Consider the following 17,806-nt stretch of genomic DNA (forward strand, 5'->3'; position numbering starts at 1 on the left):
CCCCCAAAAAAGATTTAAAAAATTTAAGGAACTCAGTCCGGCTTTAAACGTACTTTTGAAAGTTGTTATAGTAGAATGCACAAGGTGCCATTTCGAAACTTTGTACTGCATCATCAGTTCCTCTTGTCATATTAGTCATTGCATACCTTAGAGAGCTATTTATAACTTGTCAGAAATGTCCAGATCAACTAGCCCATGTCAGCTAATGTTTTTAATTCAGGCGGTTGAGAGAATGCCAAGAGTGTGCAAAGCTGTCATCAAGGCAAAAGGTGGCTATTTGAAGAATCTCAAATATAAAAAATATTTTGATTTGTTTAACACTTTTTTGGTTACTACATGATTCCATATGTGTTATTTCATAGTTTTGATGTCTTCACTATTATTCTGCAATGTAAACATTTTTTAAAATAAAGAAAAAGGTGTGTCCAAACTTTTGACTGGTAGTGTATGTATGTGTGAACGCTGCCTCTGGCTTCACACAATGACATTAACAAACAGTGAAAAGTCTGTAGCCTATCAGAGGCTGACAAGCTCTTACCCAGAGTTCTGAGCAGGAAGAGAGAATAGGGAAGTGAGAGTGAGGGTGTGATGACCCTCCCTCCTCCACACTTTTCTTATTTTCTCGGACATATACTGTATGTATGAATCTATTGCCAGCTATGCCTGTCAGAGACCATGCAGATATGTAAATACGACAATACAAACCCCTGTGAGTTACTAATAATGTCAGTGTCATTGTAACTTTCTGTCTGAGTAATGATGCTAAAGCCTTCAGAGAGCTAATTTGGTTTCAACAGTCCACAGACGCAGGCAGCCCTGTGTAACTACCACCCACAGACTCAGGCAGCCCTGTGTAACTACCACCCACAGCCTCAGGCAGCCCTGTGTAACTACCACCCACAGTCTCAGGCAGCCCTGTGTAACTACCACCCACAGACTCAGGCAGCCCTGTGTAACTACCACCCACAGCCTCAGGCAGCCCTGTATAACTACCACCCACAGTCTCAGGCAGCCCTGTGTAACTACCACCCACAGACTCAGGCAGCCCTGTGTAACTACCACCCACAGACTCAGGCAGCCCTGTGTAACTATCACCCACAGACTCAGGCAGCCCTGTGTAACAACCACCCACAGCCTCAGGCAGCCCTGTGTAACTACCACCCACAGCCTCAGGCAGCCCTGTGTAACTACCACCCACAGCCTCAGGCAGCCCTGTGTAACTACCACCCACAGCCTCAGGCAGCCCTGTGTAACAACCACCCACACACTAACTGCACAGTACACACCAACACACTAACAGCCCTTCAAATGGTCATTGACATTTCACTGATACTGTTGATAGAATGAATACGTTTATTCAACCTGACCATGAATAATATATTCATTATAGCTTTACATTAACATTAAGAAAGACACTTGTTTGTGACATGATCATTAGACATTTACACAGGATTCAGACGGATCTTTAGACCGCCAATGTAGCACATCGTAGTTCTAACAGTAAAGAGATGAACAGTCTGGTGCTAGCAGTCTATGTCGGTGACTAAAGTCTGAAGCCCTACGTGGGTAACCCACATACAAAGTGCGGGTGTGTCATGCAAACAGCAGCGAGAGCGTTGCATGCTTTAGAGGCGCATCACCAGCGTTCCATTTATATTCTCACCTCTCTGTGGTCACAGCTGCCTCAGAACAGAGGAACTAAGGCCCAGGCTGCGTCTCAATAGTCTAAAGTGGCTTCTTCCCCTTGTCTCATTTCCTTCATCTGCACTGATCTAAAAGAGCGAGATAGCTGAATTACTGGTAGACATTCACCACATTACTTCCCACCATATTGCTCGCATCTATCCTGATATTTCAAAAGAGTGCAGATGAACTGGAGATGAGAAGTTGTAGAGGAAGCCACTTTGGACTATTGAGATACATCTCCTGTGAGGACAAATGAAGACTGAATAGATAGCCTAGTGTTTAAGAGCATTGGGCCTGTAACCGAAAGGTTGCTGGTTTTAATCCCCGAGCCAACTAGGTGAGAAATCTGTTGATGTGCCCTTGAGCAAGGCACTTAACCCTAACTGCTCCTGTAATTCGCTCTGTATAAGAGCGTCTGCTAAATGACAAAAATCTAAATAAGAGATCAGGGAAGTGTAGAGAGTGGTGGGTGCCAACTTTTCAGAAGCTTTTTTTCTCTCTGGAACATATATTATATATACATACATATCACTCTGCTAGCTATAGCCACTCCCTCAGCTCATAGATGCAATATATATAAAGGGTTTGCACTTTAAATAGAGAGCCTGACTAGTATCATATTATGTCTGTAGACTCACAGTAGGCCCTGCTTCTCACCAGTAGTCAACGGACAGATCCCCAAGCCAGTATCAGCTCCTCAGCCATAGATGACTTGTTATCATAAGGGACAGACAGACTACAGGGTACATAAAATGTATTTGAACTTAAAACATACTTTTAGCAGTGTAGGTCCCACCCACCCAAATGTGTCTATGCGTGCAACACATAGATTGGTAACTTTTTTTTCTAATTTGGCACACAAAAGAATGCCACCGATTGGCCTATGGGTGGCGCTGTTATTGTCAGTCTCTCTTAAACCCTCATATCCGCCTCCATGTTTTGACCTGGAGACCTAAAACTTTGTATGTAGGTGTCTTTCTTCATGCTGAACAAATTTGCATCAAGGACCAATAAGGTCCGTCAGGGTAGATTTTCCTCCATCTTGGAAATGTTGGAAAACCTTTAAAGGACTTCTTCTCATGAACCATAAGTCCAAATAACACAAAATTACTCTGGCCGGCTTCACACAATGACATGAACAAACAGTGAAAATATTCCATGTTAAAACATTTTTTAGAAAGAGCATAGTAGTTTAAATGTTTCTGAAACCCACATCAGTCTGTAGCCTATCAGAGGCTGACAAGCTCTTACCCAGAGTTCTGAGCAGGAAGAGAGAATAGGGAAGTGAGAGTGAGGGTGTGAGGTCCCTCCCTCCTCCACACGTTTCTTATTTTCTCAGACATATACTGTATGTATGAATCTATTGCCAGATATTCCTGTCAGAGACCATGCAGATATGTAAATAAGACAATAAAAAGCCCTGTGAGTTATTAATAATGCCAGTGTCATTGTAACTTCCTGTCTGAGTCATGATGCTAAAGCCTTCAGAGAGCTAATTTGGTTTCAACAGTCCACAGACGCAGGCAGCCCTGTGTAACTACCACCCACAGACTCAGGCAGCCCTGTGTAACTACCACCCACAGACTCAGGCAGCCCTGTGTAACTACCACCCACAGATTCAGGCAGCCCTGTGTAACTACCTCCCCCAGACTCAGGCAGCCCTGTGTAACTACCACCCACAGACTCAGGCAGCCCTGTGTAACTACCACCCACAGACTCAGGCAGCCCTGTGAACTACCACCCACAGACTCAGGCAGCTCTGTGTAACTACAACCCACAGATTCAGGCAGCCCCTGTGTAACTACCTCCCCCCAGACTCAGGCAGCCCTGTGTAACTACCACCCTCAGACTCAGGCAGCCCTGTGTAACTACCACCCACAGACTCAGGAAGCCCTGTGTAACTACCACCCACAGATTCAGGCAGCCCTGTGTAACTACCACCCACAGACTCAGGCAGCCCTGTGTAACTGCCACCCACAGACTCAGGCAGCCCTGTGTAACTACCACCCACAGATTCAGGCAGCCCTGTGTAACTACCACCCACAGATTCAGGCAGCTCTGTGTAACTACCACCCACAGCCTCAGGCAGCCCTGTGTAACTACCACCCACAGTCTCAGGCATCCCTGTGTAACTACCACCACCAGATTCAGGCAGCCCTGTGTAACTACCACCCACAGATTCAGGCAGCTCTGTGTAACTACCACCCACAGCCTCAGGCAGCCCTGTGTAACTACCACCCACAGTCTCAGGCATCCCTGTGTAACTACCACCCACAGATTCAGGCAGCCCTGTGTAACTGCCACCCACAGACTCAGGCAGCCCTGTGTAACTACCACCCACAGACTCAGACAGCCCTGTGTAACTACCACCCACAGATTCAGGCAGCCCTGTGTAACTACCACCCACAGACTCAGGCAGCCCTGTGTAACTACCACCCACAGACTCAGGCAGCCCTGTGTAACTACCCACAGACTCAGGAAGCCCTGTGTAACTACCACCAACAGCCTCAGGCAGCCCTTTGTAACTACCACCCACAGCCTCAGGCAGCCCTGTGTAACTGCCACCCACAGACTCAGGCAGCCCTGTGTAACTACCACCCACAGATTCAGGCAGCCCTGTGTAACTACCACCCACAGATTCAGGCAGCCCTGTGTAACTACCACCCACAGATTCAGGCAGCTCTGTGTAACTACCACCCACAGCCTCAGGCAGCCCTGTGTAACTACCACCCACAGTCTCAGGCATCCCTGTGTAACTACCACCCACAGATTCAGGCAGCCCTTTGTAACTGCCACCCACAGACTCAGGCAGCCCTGTGTAACTACCACCCACAGACTCAGACAGCCCTGTGTAACTACCACCCACAGATTCAGGCAGCCCTGTGTAACTACCACCCACAGACTCAGGCAGCCCTGTGTAACTACCACCCACAGACTCAGGCAGCCCTGTGTAACTACCCACAGACTCAGGAAGCCCTGTGTAACTATCACCAACAGCCTCAGGCAGCCCTTTGTAACTACCACCCACAGCCTCAGGCAGCCCTGTGTAACTACCACCCACAGACTCAGGCAGCCCTGTGTAACTACCACACACAGACTCAGGCAGCTCTGTGTAACAACCACCCACACACTAACTGCACAGTACACACCAACACACTAACAGCCCTTCAAATGGTCATTGACATTTCACTTATACTGTTGATAGAATGAATACATTTATTCAACCTGACCATGAATAATATATTCATTATAGCTTTACATTAACATTAAGAAAGACACTTGTTTGTGACATGATCATTAGACATTTACACAGGATTCAGATGGATCTTTAGACCGCCAATGTAGCACACCGTAGTTCTAACAGTAAAGAGATGAACAGTCTGGTGCTAGCAGTCTATGTCGGTGACTAAAGTCTGAAGCCCTACGTGGGTAACCCACATACAAAGTGCGGGTGTGTCATGCAAACAGCAGCGAGAGCGTTGCGTGCTTTAGAGGCGCATCACCAGCGTTCCATTTATATTCTCACCTCTCTGTGGTCACAGCTGCCTCAGAACAGAGGAACTAAGGCCCAGGCTGCGTCTCAATAGTCTAAAGTGGCTTCTTCCCCTTGTCTCATTTCCTTCATCTGCACTGATCTAAAAGAGCGGGATAGCTGAATTACTGGTAGACATTCATCACATTACTTCCCACCATATTGCTCGCATCTATCCTGATATTTCGAAAGAGTGCAGATGAACTGGAGATGAGAAGTTGTAGAGGAAGCCACTTTGGACTATGGAGATACATCTCCCGTGAGGACGAATGAAGACTGAACAAGATAGAGAAGAGATGTTAAGAGATCAGGGAAGTGTAGAGAGCGGCGGGTGCCACATTTTGAGAAGCTGTTTTTTTCTCTGGAAAATATCACTCTGCTAGCTATAGCCACTCCCTCAGCTCATAGATACAATATATAAAGGGTTTGCACTTTAAATAGAGAGCCTGACTAGTATCATACTATGTCTGTAGACTCACAGTAGGCCCTGCTTCTCACCTGTGGTCAAAGGACAGATCCTCAAGCCAGGATGACTGGTTACCATTAGAGACAGACAGACAGACTCTACAAGGTTCACAGAATGTAGTTGAACTTAAAACATACTTTTAGCAGTAAAGGGCCCACCCACCCAAATGTATCTACATGCACAGATGACACAGGATGAAGTGTCTTTGTTTTGGTCTCGTTAGGGGTTCACAACAAAATTGGTTTTCCCCTTTACATGGTCAAACACCCCAAGCATAGATTGGTATCTTTTTTTCTAATTTGGCAAACAGCAGCTAGAGGCCATGAGTATGAAAATGTATGCACTCACTAACTGTAAGTCGCTCTGGATAAGAGCGTCTGCTAAATGACTAAAATGTAAATGTGATGAGTAACTTGGTCAAAAGAATGGCACCGTTTGGCCTACAAGTGGCGCTGTTATAAGCAGTCTCACTTAAACCCTCATATCCATCACCTCATTTGACCTAGAGACTTGGAACTTTGTATGTAGGTGTCTTTCCTCATGCTGAACAAAGTTGCATCAAGGACCCACAAGGTCCGTCAGAATAGATTTTCCTCCATCTTCGAAATTAGAGGAAAACCTTTGAAGGGCTTTTATTCTCATGAACCATAAGTCTAAATAACACCACATCTGGTATGTAGGCCTATGGTCCATCTCTTAACTTAGTTTGGTTAAGAGATGGCTGAGTTATTGATAAATCAGGAAATCAGATTTCACCTGTCCATTTAAATCCTTCGTAAATCCACTTCACAATGGTCTATCAACTTGAAACTTTTTAGGGTCCTCGAAGACATTACCATGATGATCCATGTTAAGTTTGGCATTTACTTTTTTGACTACGCAACGCTTAAAATAATCAGATGTCACGGTGTCAGTGTCACGATCGTCTGAAGAAGCGGACCAATACGCAGCGCGTGGAGTGAACATGATGACTTTATTTATTAAAGCAACCACGAAAAAACAACAAACAAATGACGATAGTGAAGTCCTCTGTAACACTGACAGAAACATGGAACAAAAACCCACAAACACACAGTGAAACACAACAGTTTAAATATGGCTCCCAATCAGAGATAACGAGCCGACAGCTGACACTCGTTACCTCCGATTGGGAGTCATTGACCAAACATAGAAAAAACAACCTAGACTAACCAACATAGAAATACACCCAAGTGAAATGAACAACCCTGGCTCAAAATAAAGTCCATAGAGCCAGAGTGTCACAGTACCCCCTAAAGGTGCGAACTCCGGGCGCACCAGCATACCCGTCTAGGGGAGGGTCTGGGTGGGCGTCTGTCCATGGTGGCGGCTCTGGCACTGGTCGCGGTCCCCACCCCACCATAGTCACTACCTGCTTACGTAGCCTCCTCCAAATGACCACCCCCAACTAAACCCCACAGGATTAAGGGGCAGCACTGGACTAAGAGGCAGCACCGGACTCAGGGGCAGCACCGGACTAAGGGGCAGCACCCGGCTAAGGGGCAGTACCGGACTCAGGGGCAGCACCGGACTAAGGGGCAGCACCGGACTAAGGGGGCAGCACCAGACTAAGGGGGCAGCACCAGGATAAGGGACAGCACCAGGATAAGGGGCAGCACCAGGATAAGGGACAGCACCGGGCTAAGGGGCAGTACCCGGACTAAATGGCGGATCCTGGCTGGCTGGCTCTGGCGGATCCTGGCTGGCTGGCGGATCCCGGCTGGACGGCTCTGGCGGATCCTGGCTGGCGGAAGGCTCTGGCTGATCCTGTCTGGCGGAAGGCTCTGGCTGATCCTGTCTGGCGGAAGGCTCTGGCTGATCCTGTCTGGCGGACGGCTCTGGCTCCTGTCTGGCGGAAGGCTCTGGCTGATCCTGTCTGGCGGAAGGCTCTGGCTGATCCTGTCTGGCGGAAGGCTCTGGCTGATCCTGTCCGGCGGAGAGCTCTAGCGGCTCCGGGTCTGGCGGACGGCTCTGAAGGCTCATGGCAGACGGGCGGCTTTGCAGGCTCAGTACAGACGGGCAGTTCAGACGGGCGTTGGGCAGACGGACAGTTCAGACGGCGTTGGGCAGACGGGCAGTTCAGGCGCCGTTGGGCAGACGGGCAGTTCAGACGGCGTTGGGCAGACGGACAGTTCAGGCGCCGTTGGGCAGACGGGCAGTTCAGACGGCGTTGGGCAGACGGACAGTTCAGGCCCCCTTAGGCAGACGGCAGACTCTGGCCGGCCTGAGGCGCACCGTAGGCCTGGTGCGTGGTGCCGGAACTGGAGGTACCGGGCTGAGGACACGCATCTCAGGGCTAGTGCGGGGAGAAGCAACAGGGCATGCTTGGCCCTGGGGACGCACCGTAGGCCTGATGCGTGGTGCCGGAACTGGAGGTACCGGGCTGAGGACACGCATCTCAGGGCTAGTGCGGGAAGCAGCAACAGGGCATGCTTGGCCCTGGGGACGCACCCGTAGGGCCTGATGCGTGGTGCCGGAACTGGAGGTACCGGGCTGAGGACACGCATCTCAGGGCTAGTGCGGGGAGAAGCAACAGGGCATGCTGGACCCTGGGAACGCACATAAGGGCTAGTGCGGAGAGCCGGAACAGGGCATGCTGGACCCTGGGGACTCACATTAAGCCTAGTGCGGAGAGCAGCAACAGGACGCACTGGACTCTGGGGACACACAGGAGGCTTGGTGCGAATAGCCGGAACGGGCTGGACCAGGCTGGCGACTCGCACCCCTGGTTTGGTGCGAGTGGCAGGAACAGGCCGGGCCGGGCTGGCGACGCACACCGTAGGCTCCGTACGTGACGCAGGGACAGGCCGGGCTGGGCTGGCGACGCACACCGTAGGCTTCGTGACGTGGCGCAGGAACAGGCCGGGCTGGGCTGGCGACGCACACCGTAGGCTTCCTACGTGGCGCAGGGACAGGCCGGGCTGGGCTGGCGACGCACACCGTAGGCTTCGTACGTGGCGCAGGAACAGGCCGGGCTGGGCTGGCGACGCATACCGTGGGCTTGACGCGTGGAGTAGACACAGGCCGGTCCGTACTGGGAACACACACCACTGGCCTTAACCGGGGCTCAGGAACGGGCCGGACCGGACTGGTAACACACTTCAGCCTCTCACGCCGTGCCACAACAACTTCCCTCCCTCTACTCGCCAATGGCTCCCGTACTCCGGTAGCCTTCTCTCCACGTCTACCTGTGGCAGCCTCCTGCTGCCCAGCCGCCCAAGTCATGTGCCCCCCCCAAAAAATTTCTTGGGGTTGCCTCTCGTCCACGGGCTTCCAGCCTCGCCTCCGTGCTGCCTCCTCATACCACCTCCTCTCGGCTTTGGCTGCCTCCAGCTCTTCACGAGGGCGGCGATATTCTCCCGGTTGTGCCCAAGGACCCTCTCCAGCCAGTATCTCCTCCCATGTCCATGAATCCTTTACAGGTGGATACTGTTGCCGCTTGACACGCCGCTTGGTCCTTTGATGGTGGGTTTTTCTGTCACGATCGTCTGAAGAAGCGGACCAATACGCAGCGCGTGGAGTGAACATGATGACTTTATTTATTAAAGCAACCACGAAAAAACAACAAACAAATGACGATAGTGAAGTCCTCTGTAACACTGACAGAAACATGGAACAAAAACCCACAAACACACAGTGAAACACAACAGTTTAAATATGGCTCCCAATCAGAGATAACGAGCCGACAGCTGACACTCGTTACCTCCGATTGGGAGTCATTGACCAAACATAGAAAAAACAACCTAGACTAACCAACATAGAAATACACCCAAGTGAAATGAACAACCCTGGCTCAAAATAAAAGTCCATAGAGCCAGAGTGTCACAGTCAGTGTATGCGGTAGACTGAAGTCAGGCGCAGGACACAGAACTCAAGGAAAAAACGTATCTTTACTAAATCACGTAAAGAAACAAGAAGCCTCCACGCAGGGAGGAATAAACCCGCTCACCAACGACATCCGAGAACAAACAACAAACACGCACAGAACACAATGGGAGCCACAGGGTTGAATAGGGGCGGAGTAATCACAAGATGGGCAACAGGTGTGAAACAATCTGACACAACAGGTAGAACATAGAAACAGAGAACATAGATCGGCAGTAGCTAGTACTCCGGTGACGACGAACGCCGAAACCTGCCCGAGCAAGGAGGAGGGGCAGCCTCGGCACAATCCGTGACATCAGAACAAATCTTCTTCTCATGGACTAAAGGTCAGATTCATCTCAAATCTGGACATTGGACACAATGGTCCCTAAAGAGTTTGAGAAAATAACGTTGATGCATTCAAAGATGGCCACACAATACCAGTAAAATACAAAAAAAAACGTAATTCTCATGAACCGTTGGACCAAATGACACCAAATGTGGAATGTAGGCCCATGGTACATGTCTTTTAAAAAAGTGAATGGATTGGTCAAAAGATAGTTGAGTTATTGACAAATCAAAAATCTGATTTTACTTGTCCATTTAAACCACTGTAAATCCTCTCCACAGTGGCCTATCAACTTGGAACTTGTCATCACTATCATGGATGTCCCTGAGATTAACCAAACTGAATTTGGTATTGATACAGTATCTGGAAAAAAACAAGGAATCTATGAACAACTCATTTTTGGGATATAGAACGCTAATGCTCAAAATCGTCTGCAATCATCTTCTCCTCATTAACCATACGTCAGATTAACTCAGGATTTTGTATTTCGACTCATTACATCAATCTTTAATGTTTTCGCGAAAAAAAGAGTTGCATTCAAATATGGCCGCACTGTACCTATAGATGCATGTTAGCACATATGCTAATGCTCAAAATACTTTTAAAATCTTATTCTCATAAACTACAAGTCATATTGACTCCAGAGTTGGTATATAGACTCAATGAATCAGCCTCTAATGAAGTTGAGAATTATTAGTTGCTGCATTCAAAGTTGGCCACGCTACACAACTATATTGCACCATATCACAACAGGGCTATAAGATCTGAACTGATGGACATAGGGCCATGACATTTAGTAAACCTTATGTATATGTCCTTGGAAGCTATGTGAATGTAAAGTCACTGTAACCTTAGATGGCTGCACCAGACCAGTTGGTGGCACTATAGATGTCATTGGCACCACAGGCTACTAGAGCAATAACTATTGGTCAGGTGGACTGCAAATGAATGTTAGATTGAAATTATGCAGACAAATATTTCACAACTCTTACCATAAACCATTAGTCAAATTGATCCCAGAATTTGTGAATAAAATCAATACGTTAAGTAATGACTTTAAGAATGATTACTTTGCTGCATTCAAAGATAACCAACCTACAACACTAGACTAAACTTCACTAGCGTCATCCTCGCGGTATTGAGAGATAAACATGGTAATGCTGTCACTGATTGCACATAAAGGGAGATAGTTCCTACATGACAGAGTGCTTGCTTTGTTATCCAACTGATCTTGTGTCCTTTCTGTCATCCTGTGAACCCCGTTCATTGCTGCTCGCCGCTATATTTTATATTATTTTTGAAGACACCAGTGCATTTCATATCATGTCATACTTCTTATCATGTTTTAAGTACAATTTCCACTCAGCAAGAGATGCTTCCTTATTTGCGTAACTCAAATATTTCCTCTGTTGATGCCTATTGGAAATCACCTAATTACAATTTCTGACTGTTTTAAGAGAAAAACATTATATTCAGTATTTCAATTGTATTCTTTTTTTTTTTTACAGCAGGATAACTTTTTGAAATGTATCATCTCCTGGGTTTAAGGTAGGTGTGTTTGTGTGTTTGCTCTTCAGCAGATGACAGCCCCGCTCTACAAATCTAACACCCAATGTTCGCACTCAAAAATGTGTTAATATGTCTGAGTCATTGTAGCAGATCTCACCATACATCTTTATTCACATGTATTTCACACCACTTCCCAGCAGTTTTCCACATACTGTATGATTACTGTACTCTGAGGGTCCAGAGGGAACTGTCTCATTTATGCAAGGGTTTTCTCCTCTTTTTCTCCTCTTCCTGGTGTGAACAAACAGGGCTGAGGGATGTGGGTTGAGAGGCTGCTGTGCTGACTGAACTGACACCACAGAGGACTAAGAACAGATAAAACACTCAGATAAGAGATTAACTTGACTTAAAGATAGTCATGCGTTTCATAAATGAGAGAGAGGAGAGAGGAGAGAGAGAGAGAGAGAGAGAGAGAGAGAGAGAGAGAGAGAGAGAGAGAGAGAGAGAGAGAGAGAGAGAGAGAGAGAGAGAGAGAGAGAGAGAGAGAGAGAGAGAGAGAGAGAGAGAGAGAGAGGAGGGGAGAGGGGAGAGAGAGGAGAGAGAGAGAGAGAGAGAGGAAAGAGAGGAAAGAGAGGAAAGAGAGGAAAGAGAGGAGAGAGAGAGAGAGAGAGAGAGAGAGAGAGAGAGAGAGAGAGAGAGAGGGAAAGAGAGGGGAGAGAGAGGAGAGAGAGAGAGAGAGAGAGAGAGAGAGAGAGAGAGGAAAGAGAGGAGAGAGAGAGAGAGAGAGAGAGAGAGAGAGAGAGAGAGAGAGAGAGAGAGAGAGACCAATGCAGGAAGTAGCGATGGAGGTCTAGTATGTGAGCACTTTTCTTTTTCTTTTCAACTACTGGGGAGGAGTCAGATGAAGAGGGAAAATGCTGAAACCACAACAGGTTTCATAATGTGTCACAGACCCCAATGTCCCCAGTGTATAACTACCCACACGTTCAGCAAAGATGAAGCACAACAGGCCAACAGAGTTGAAATGTAAAAAACAATATGTATCCGTAATAATTGTTTTTGTGTGAAAACACACTGAGCAAATATAATATATGTTATAAACTGGGTGGTTCGAGCCTTTAATACTGATTGGCTGACAGCTGTGGTATATCAGACCGTATACCACGGGTATGACAAAACATGTATTTGTGCTGCTCTAATTACGTTGGTAACCAGTTTATAATAGCAATAAGGCACCTCGGGAGTTTGTGGTATATGGCCAATATACCACGGCTAAGGGCCGTGTCCAGGCACTCCGCGTTGCGTCATGCGTAAGAACAGCCCTTTGCCGTGGTATATTAGCCATATACCACACCCCCTCGTACCTTATTGATTAAATATACCAGTTGGGAGACCATGCCCTCCTTCTCTGAAGATCAGTCAAATGTCTAAACACACTTAAAGCCAGCCTGCACTAACAAACATATGTATTTTGTGCGTATCTGATGCTGTGTGTCTTAGAGGAAAGAGCAGAAGTGGAGGGAAGGAGATCTGTGGCGTAGATTGAATGGGACTTCCTGTAAAATAAGGTAAAGTACAGAGTCTCAGCTAGCTGTGACATCACTTGTCGCGAAGCGCTGAGGGACCAGAGGCGAGGTTTAGGGTTAGGGGAACACATTCAGGAAGCTGTGTCCGCTGATAAGACCGGAGGGAAGACATACGTAAAGACAAATACACACAATTTCAACTTATTTTTGTTTTGTTTTGTTGAAAATAAGACGGATAAATTGTAAGGGTTTCTTTTGGTGTTCCCTTTAGAACGTATGGTCTCTGGGTAGAGTGATCGTCGCTCCTGGATATGGCAGGTCTCTATGGACTGAAGATCCTGCTGCTATGGGCTGGGCTCATATGTAAGTACAGTATGATACCCAGGGGATGGGGTTCATGGGAGGGGTGTTATCCCTTTAATGGGGACAGGGCTGTGGGGCCTAAATTCACCAATAAAGAATATGGAATTGTTTTAGAAAATGTATACTGATGCGGTCACTCAAAGGGTGCAAGAGTGCACATAACAATGTTGATAAATCAAATTTACTTGAGGCATTTTTCTACAGGCATTTGTAATGTTGACAGTGGATCAATCATTTTTGAGAGAGTGATAAAGGGCTGTGGTTGAAGCAAGATATGGTATACTTTTTTCAGACCATTCGAAATGCAATATCTTTGTTAGGGTTTACTGTTAACACTGAATTGGAATAGAGTAACTCTGAGATTGTCCTTCTAAACTGTCTGGGTGGGCGTTACCTGGAGGACTAACTTTTAAAGAGGAGTAAGGTGAGTTGGTCCCCTCATGTTCCCCTCAGAGAAAGGACACGCCTGATTAGTGATTAGTCAAGTTTTTACTCTTAACTTGGTCCACTGAAATGCTTTCACTGATTGGATATCTATCTAGATCAGGGACTTAACATCTAAGTAATAATCTGAAGCTAATACCTGCCTTTCACTGTGCGAACAATGCTACATCCAAAACCTCTTGCTCCGTGTGAAAAAGTGCAGCGTTGTTTGTGTACATTTAGCATGGATCTCCAATACATGTGAAAGTTCTGAATGTAGAATGTACTTCTACCAACTGCAGTAAGACACATAGAGTTTAGATGTGGGGTTCTTTTCAGACAGATCACAGCTCAACCACTTCCGTGTTCCATTTTGAGCGGCCTGTCTGCACTTCCTGGTATAGCTATAGCTGAGATCAGGGCCGGTTCTTCTGTTCTGCCACCCTAGACTTGACCAAAAAAGGCACCGGCAAAACTAGAATAGTCCCAGTAAGCAAAACTAAGTTGAAAAGAGGTCTAAAATACGTATTTCCCAGACGTTGAAGTTACGTTCAATTTAGGTTCTCAATGAAAGGTGAAAATATGTGTTTTCTGTACGTTTAAAATACATATTTTCCAGGATGTTGAAATCAGGCTCTGAATTAAAGTTGAAAATATTTATTTTCCGGATGTTGAAAATATGTATTTCCCGGATGTTGAAATAATATGGCTCATCTTTGACCGGACCAAAAACCATTGTCTGAGGATGTGGAACTCAGGCCGGTCCGAACTGCACCAAAAATAGACGTCCAAAAGGCGTCGGCCTCCCGAGTGGCGCAGTGGTCTAAGGCACTGCATCGCGATGTGACAAGACTGTAACTACCAATTGGGGACAAAATTTAAAAACAAAATAACAAAAAGGCGTCGGCCCGTGCTTACTGAGGTGTAGCCTACAGTGTTACCTGAAATAGAATTTTATGAATGCCCATCTACAGTGGGGAAAAAAAGTATTTAGTCAGCCACCAATTGTGCAAGTTCTCCCACTTAAAAAGATGAGAGAGGCCTGTAATTTTCCTCATAGGTACACGTCAACTATGACAGACAAAATGAGAAAAAAAAATCCAGAAAATCACATTGTAGGATTTTTAATGAATTTATTTGCAAATTATGGTGGAAAATAAGTATTTGGTCAATAACAAAAGTTTCTCAATACTTTGTTATATACCCTTTGTTGGCAATGACACAGGTCAAACGTTTTCTGTAAGTCTTCACAAGGTTTTCACACACTGTTGCTGGTATTTTGGCCCATTCCTCCATGCAGATCTCCTCTAGAGCAGTGATGTTTTGGGGCTGTCGCTGGGCAACACCGACTTTCAACTCCCTCCAAAGATTTTCTATGGGGTTGAGATCTGGAGGCCACTCCAGGACCTTGAAATGCTTCTTACGAAGCCACTCATTCGTTGCCCGGGCGGTGTGTTTGGGATCATTGTCATGCTGAAAGACCCAGCCACGTTTCATCTTCAATGCCCTTGCTGATGGAAGGAGGTTTTCACTCAAAATCTCACGATACATGGCCCCATTCATTCTTTCATTTACACGGATCAGTCGTCCTGGTCCCTTTGCAGAAAAACAGCCCCAAAGCATGATGTTTCCACCCCCATGCATCACAGTAGGTATGGATGCAACTCAGCATTCTTTGTCCTCCAAACACGACGAGTTGAGTTTTTACCAAAAAGTTATATTTTGGTTTCATCTGACCATATGACATTCTCCCAATCATCTTCTGGATCATCAAAATGCACTCTAGCAAACTTCAGATGGGCCTGGACATGTCCTGGCTTAAGCAGGGGGACACGTCTGCACTGCAGGATTTGAGTCCCTGGCGGCGTAGTGTGTTACTGATGGTAGGCTTTGTTATTTTGGTCCCAGCTCTCTGCAGGTCATTCACTAGGTCCCCCCGTGTGGTTCTGGGATTTTTGCTCACCGTTCTTGTGATCATTTTGACCCCCACGGGTGAGATCTTGCGTGGCGCCCCAGATCGAGGGAGATTATCAGTGGTCTTGTATGTCTTCCATTTCCTAATAATTGCTCCCACAGTTGATTTATTCAAACCAAGCTGCTTACCTATTGCAGATTCAGTCTTCCCAGCCTGGTGCAGGTCTACAATTTTGTTTCTGGTGTTCTTTGACAGCTCTTTGGTCTTGGCCATAGTGGAGTTTGTAGTGTGACTGTTTGAGGTTGTGGACAGGTGTCTTTTATACTGATAACAAGTTCAAACAGGTGCCATTAATACAGGTAACGAGTGGAGGACAGAGGAGCCTCTTAAAGAAGAAGTTACAGGTCTGTGAGAGCCAGAAATCTTGCTTGTTTGTAGGTGACCAAATACTTATTTTCCACCATCATTTGCAATTAAATTCATTAAAAATCCTACAATGTGATTTTCTGGATTTTTTTTCCTCAATTTGTCTGTCATAGTTGACGTGTACCTATGATGAAAATTACAGGCCTCTCTCATCTTTTTAAGTGGGAGAACTTGCACAATTGGTGGCTGACTAAATACTTTTTTTCCCCACTGTATGTGGTAAGCGTACTGTTTGTAAAACACCAAAAAAAAAGTCAAAAAGACATCGGCTCGTGCTTACTGGGGTGTAGCCTACCATGTCGGCCATGATGGAATTTTATGAATGCCCATCCATGTGGTAGGCCCACCATTTTGTTAATCAGGCCGTTGCATTGGCTTCATTAATCCTGATTCCTGTGACTAATCAATTTGGCTAATTAAGCTATGAATATCAGCTACCCAACTTTATCTGGAGTTATCGTGAGCCTATTTGCAATGTGTTTACACAGTATTTTCTTTTTCGCTATGATCAGCTTGTCAAAAATGTACGGATACAAACTTGAAACCACTGATCATGACAATGGGGTGAAACTCCTGGACAACAGTTGTGATTGTCCATTCCATATTGCCCATTTTTTTTAATGATATGTTGTTTGTTAACATGACAGCACATTTTTTATTTGATTGGGCACCATTTAGGTTAGGCTATTTGATCGGTGAAACTTGCATGATGTAAAAAGTGTCTGTCTCATTACATTGTCATACATTTTATCTCCAGCCTGTAGGCTACAGAAAAGGCCACATACTGTTTCTACCGTATACTATGTCTGCTACATGATTAATGTTAGGCCATTTTTTTGACGGAACGTTGGTGGAGCGCCGCAGCGATGCATCTCTCCAACAGCAACCTGGAGAGGCGCGCTGGGAGTGGACAAGCAAAATATTTTGCGCCCCTGCCACTGACAAAGTGGATACTGCTTATCACAGGGCGGCATCAACGCTCACCTAAAAAGCCCTTATGCCACTGGTCAATCTGCCACCATAAGCGGAGGCCTAACCCTGCCTAATGAGCGGGCCGGCCCTGGCTGAGATGGAATTTAAGAAAATTACTTGAGAAAAGCAGAAGCCTTTGAAATGAAGAAGTGGTGTTGAAATGTTCACAGAGCTGTATGATTAAAACAACGTTTCAGGGAGGAGAGGAGGATGTGGTGATGAGGGGGGTGAGGCTTAGCAGAAGGACATCTTATCTGTAAATGTAAATTTTAGAGAGAGAGACAAAGAGAGAGCAAGTCTGTGCAGACATTTTGGGGGGGCATGTGCTCAAACTAAAAAAAGAAACATTACGGCAACCATGGTAACAGACTCATTTAGCAATTATTAGAAGAAGAGGGGAAAGCAGCACCATCTGAGGAGTAAAGCATTTTGCAAAACTATTTTGAACTGGAGTAAATGCTGCACTTATTAACAATGACCAATACAATTAGTCAAAATAGAAAATTAAGTAATACCGTAGCCTACCATTACTATATCCAACCCTACTCTATTTGTTGCCATTATCATGTATCCCAGTGGTTGGCTAACTTTTTTGACCCGCAACCCCAAAAAAGGAGTGGTACAAAACTTGTGAGTCACTAGGCACCCAAACTAGGCTTATCTGAAATATGAAAATGATCAATCAAATCGCCAGGTAGCCTATTGTTCCATAGTAGATTGCCTGCTTGCAAAACTGGAGGAAATTAAAGAAGTTATT

General features: G+C 46.2%; 1 protein-coding gene across 1 annotated transcript in view; it reads left to right on the plus strand.

The window, feature by feature from the left end:
- Positions 1–13,015: 13,015 nt before the first annotated feature.
- ptprc (protein tyrosine phosphatase receptor type C) overlaps positions 13,016–17,806 on the plus strand; it is a 32,644-nt gene continuing 27,853 nt past the window's right edge. The window contains exons 1-2 of the mRNA XM_045205755.1: positions 13,016–13,124; positions 13,222–13,313. Of these exons, the coding sequence (XP_045061690.1) occupies positions 13,262–13,313 (52 nt within the window). The 5' untranslated portion in view covers positions 13,016–13,124; positions 13,222–13,261. The remainder of the gene's footprint in view (positions 13,125–13,221; positions 13,314–17,806) is intronic.

The sequence above is a fragment of the Coregonus clupeaformis genome, chromosome 20, assembly GCF_020615455.1.
Source record: "Coregonus clupeaformis isolate EN_2021a chromosome 20, ASM2061545v1, whole genome shotgun sequence".
Lineage (NCBI taxonomy): Eukaryota > Metazoa > Chordata > Actinopteri > Salmoniformes > Salmonidae > Coregonus > Coregonus clupeaformis.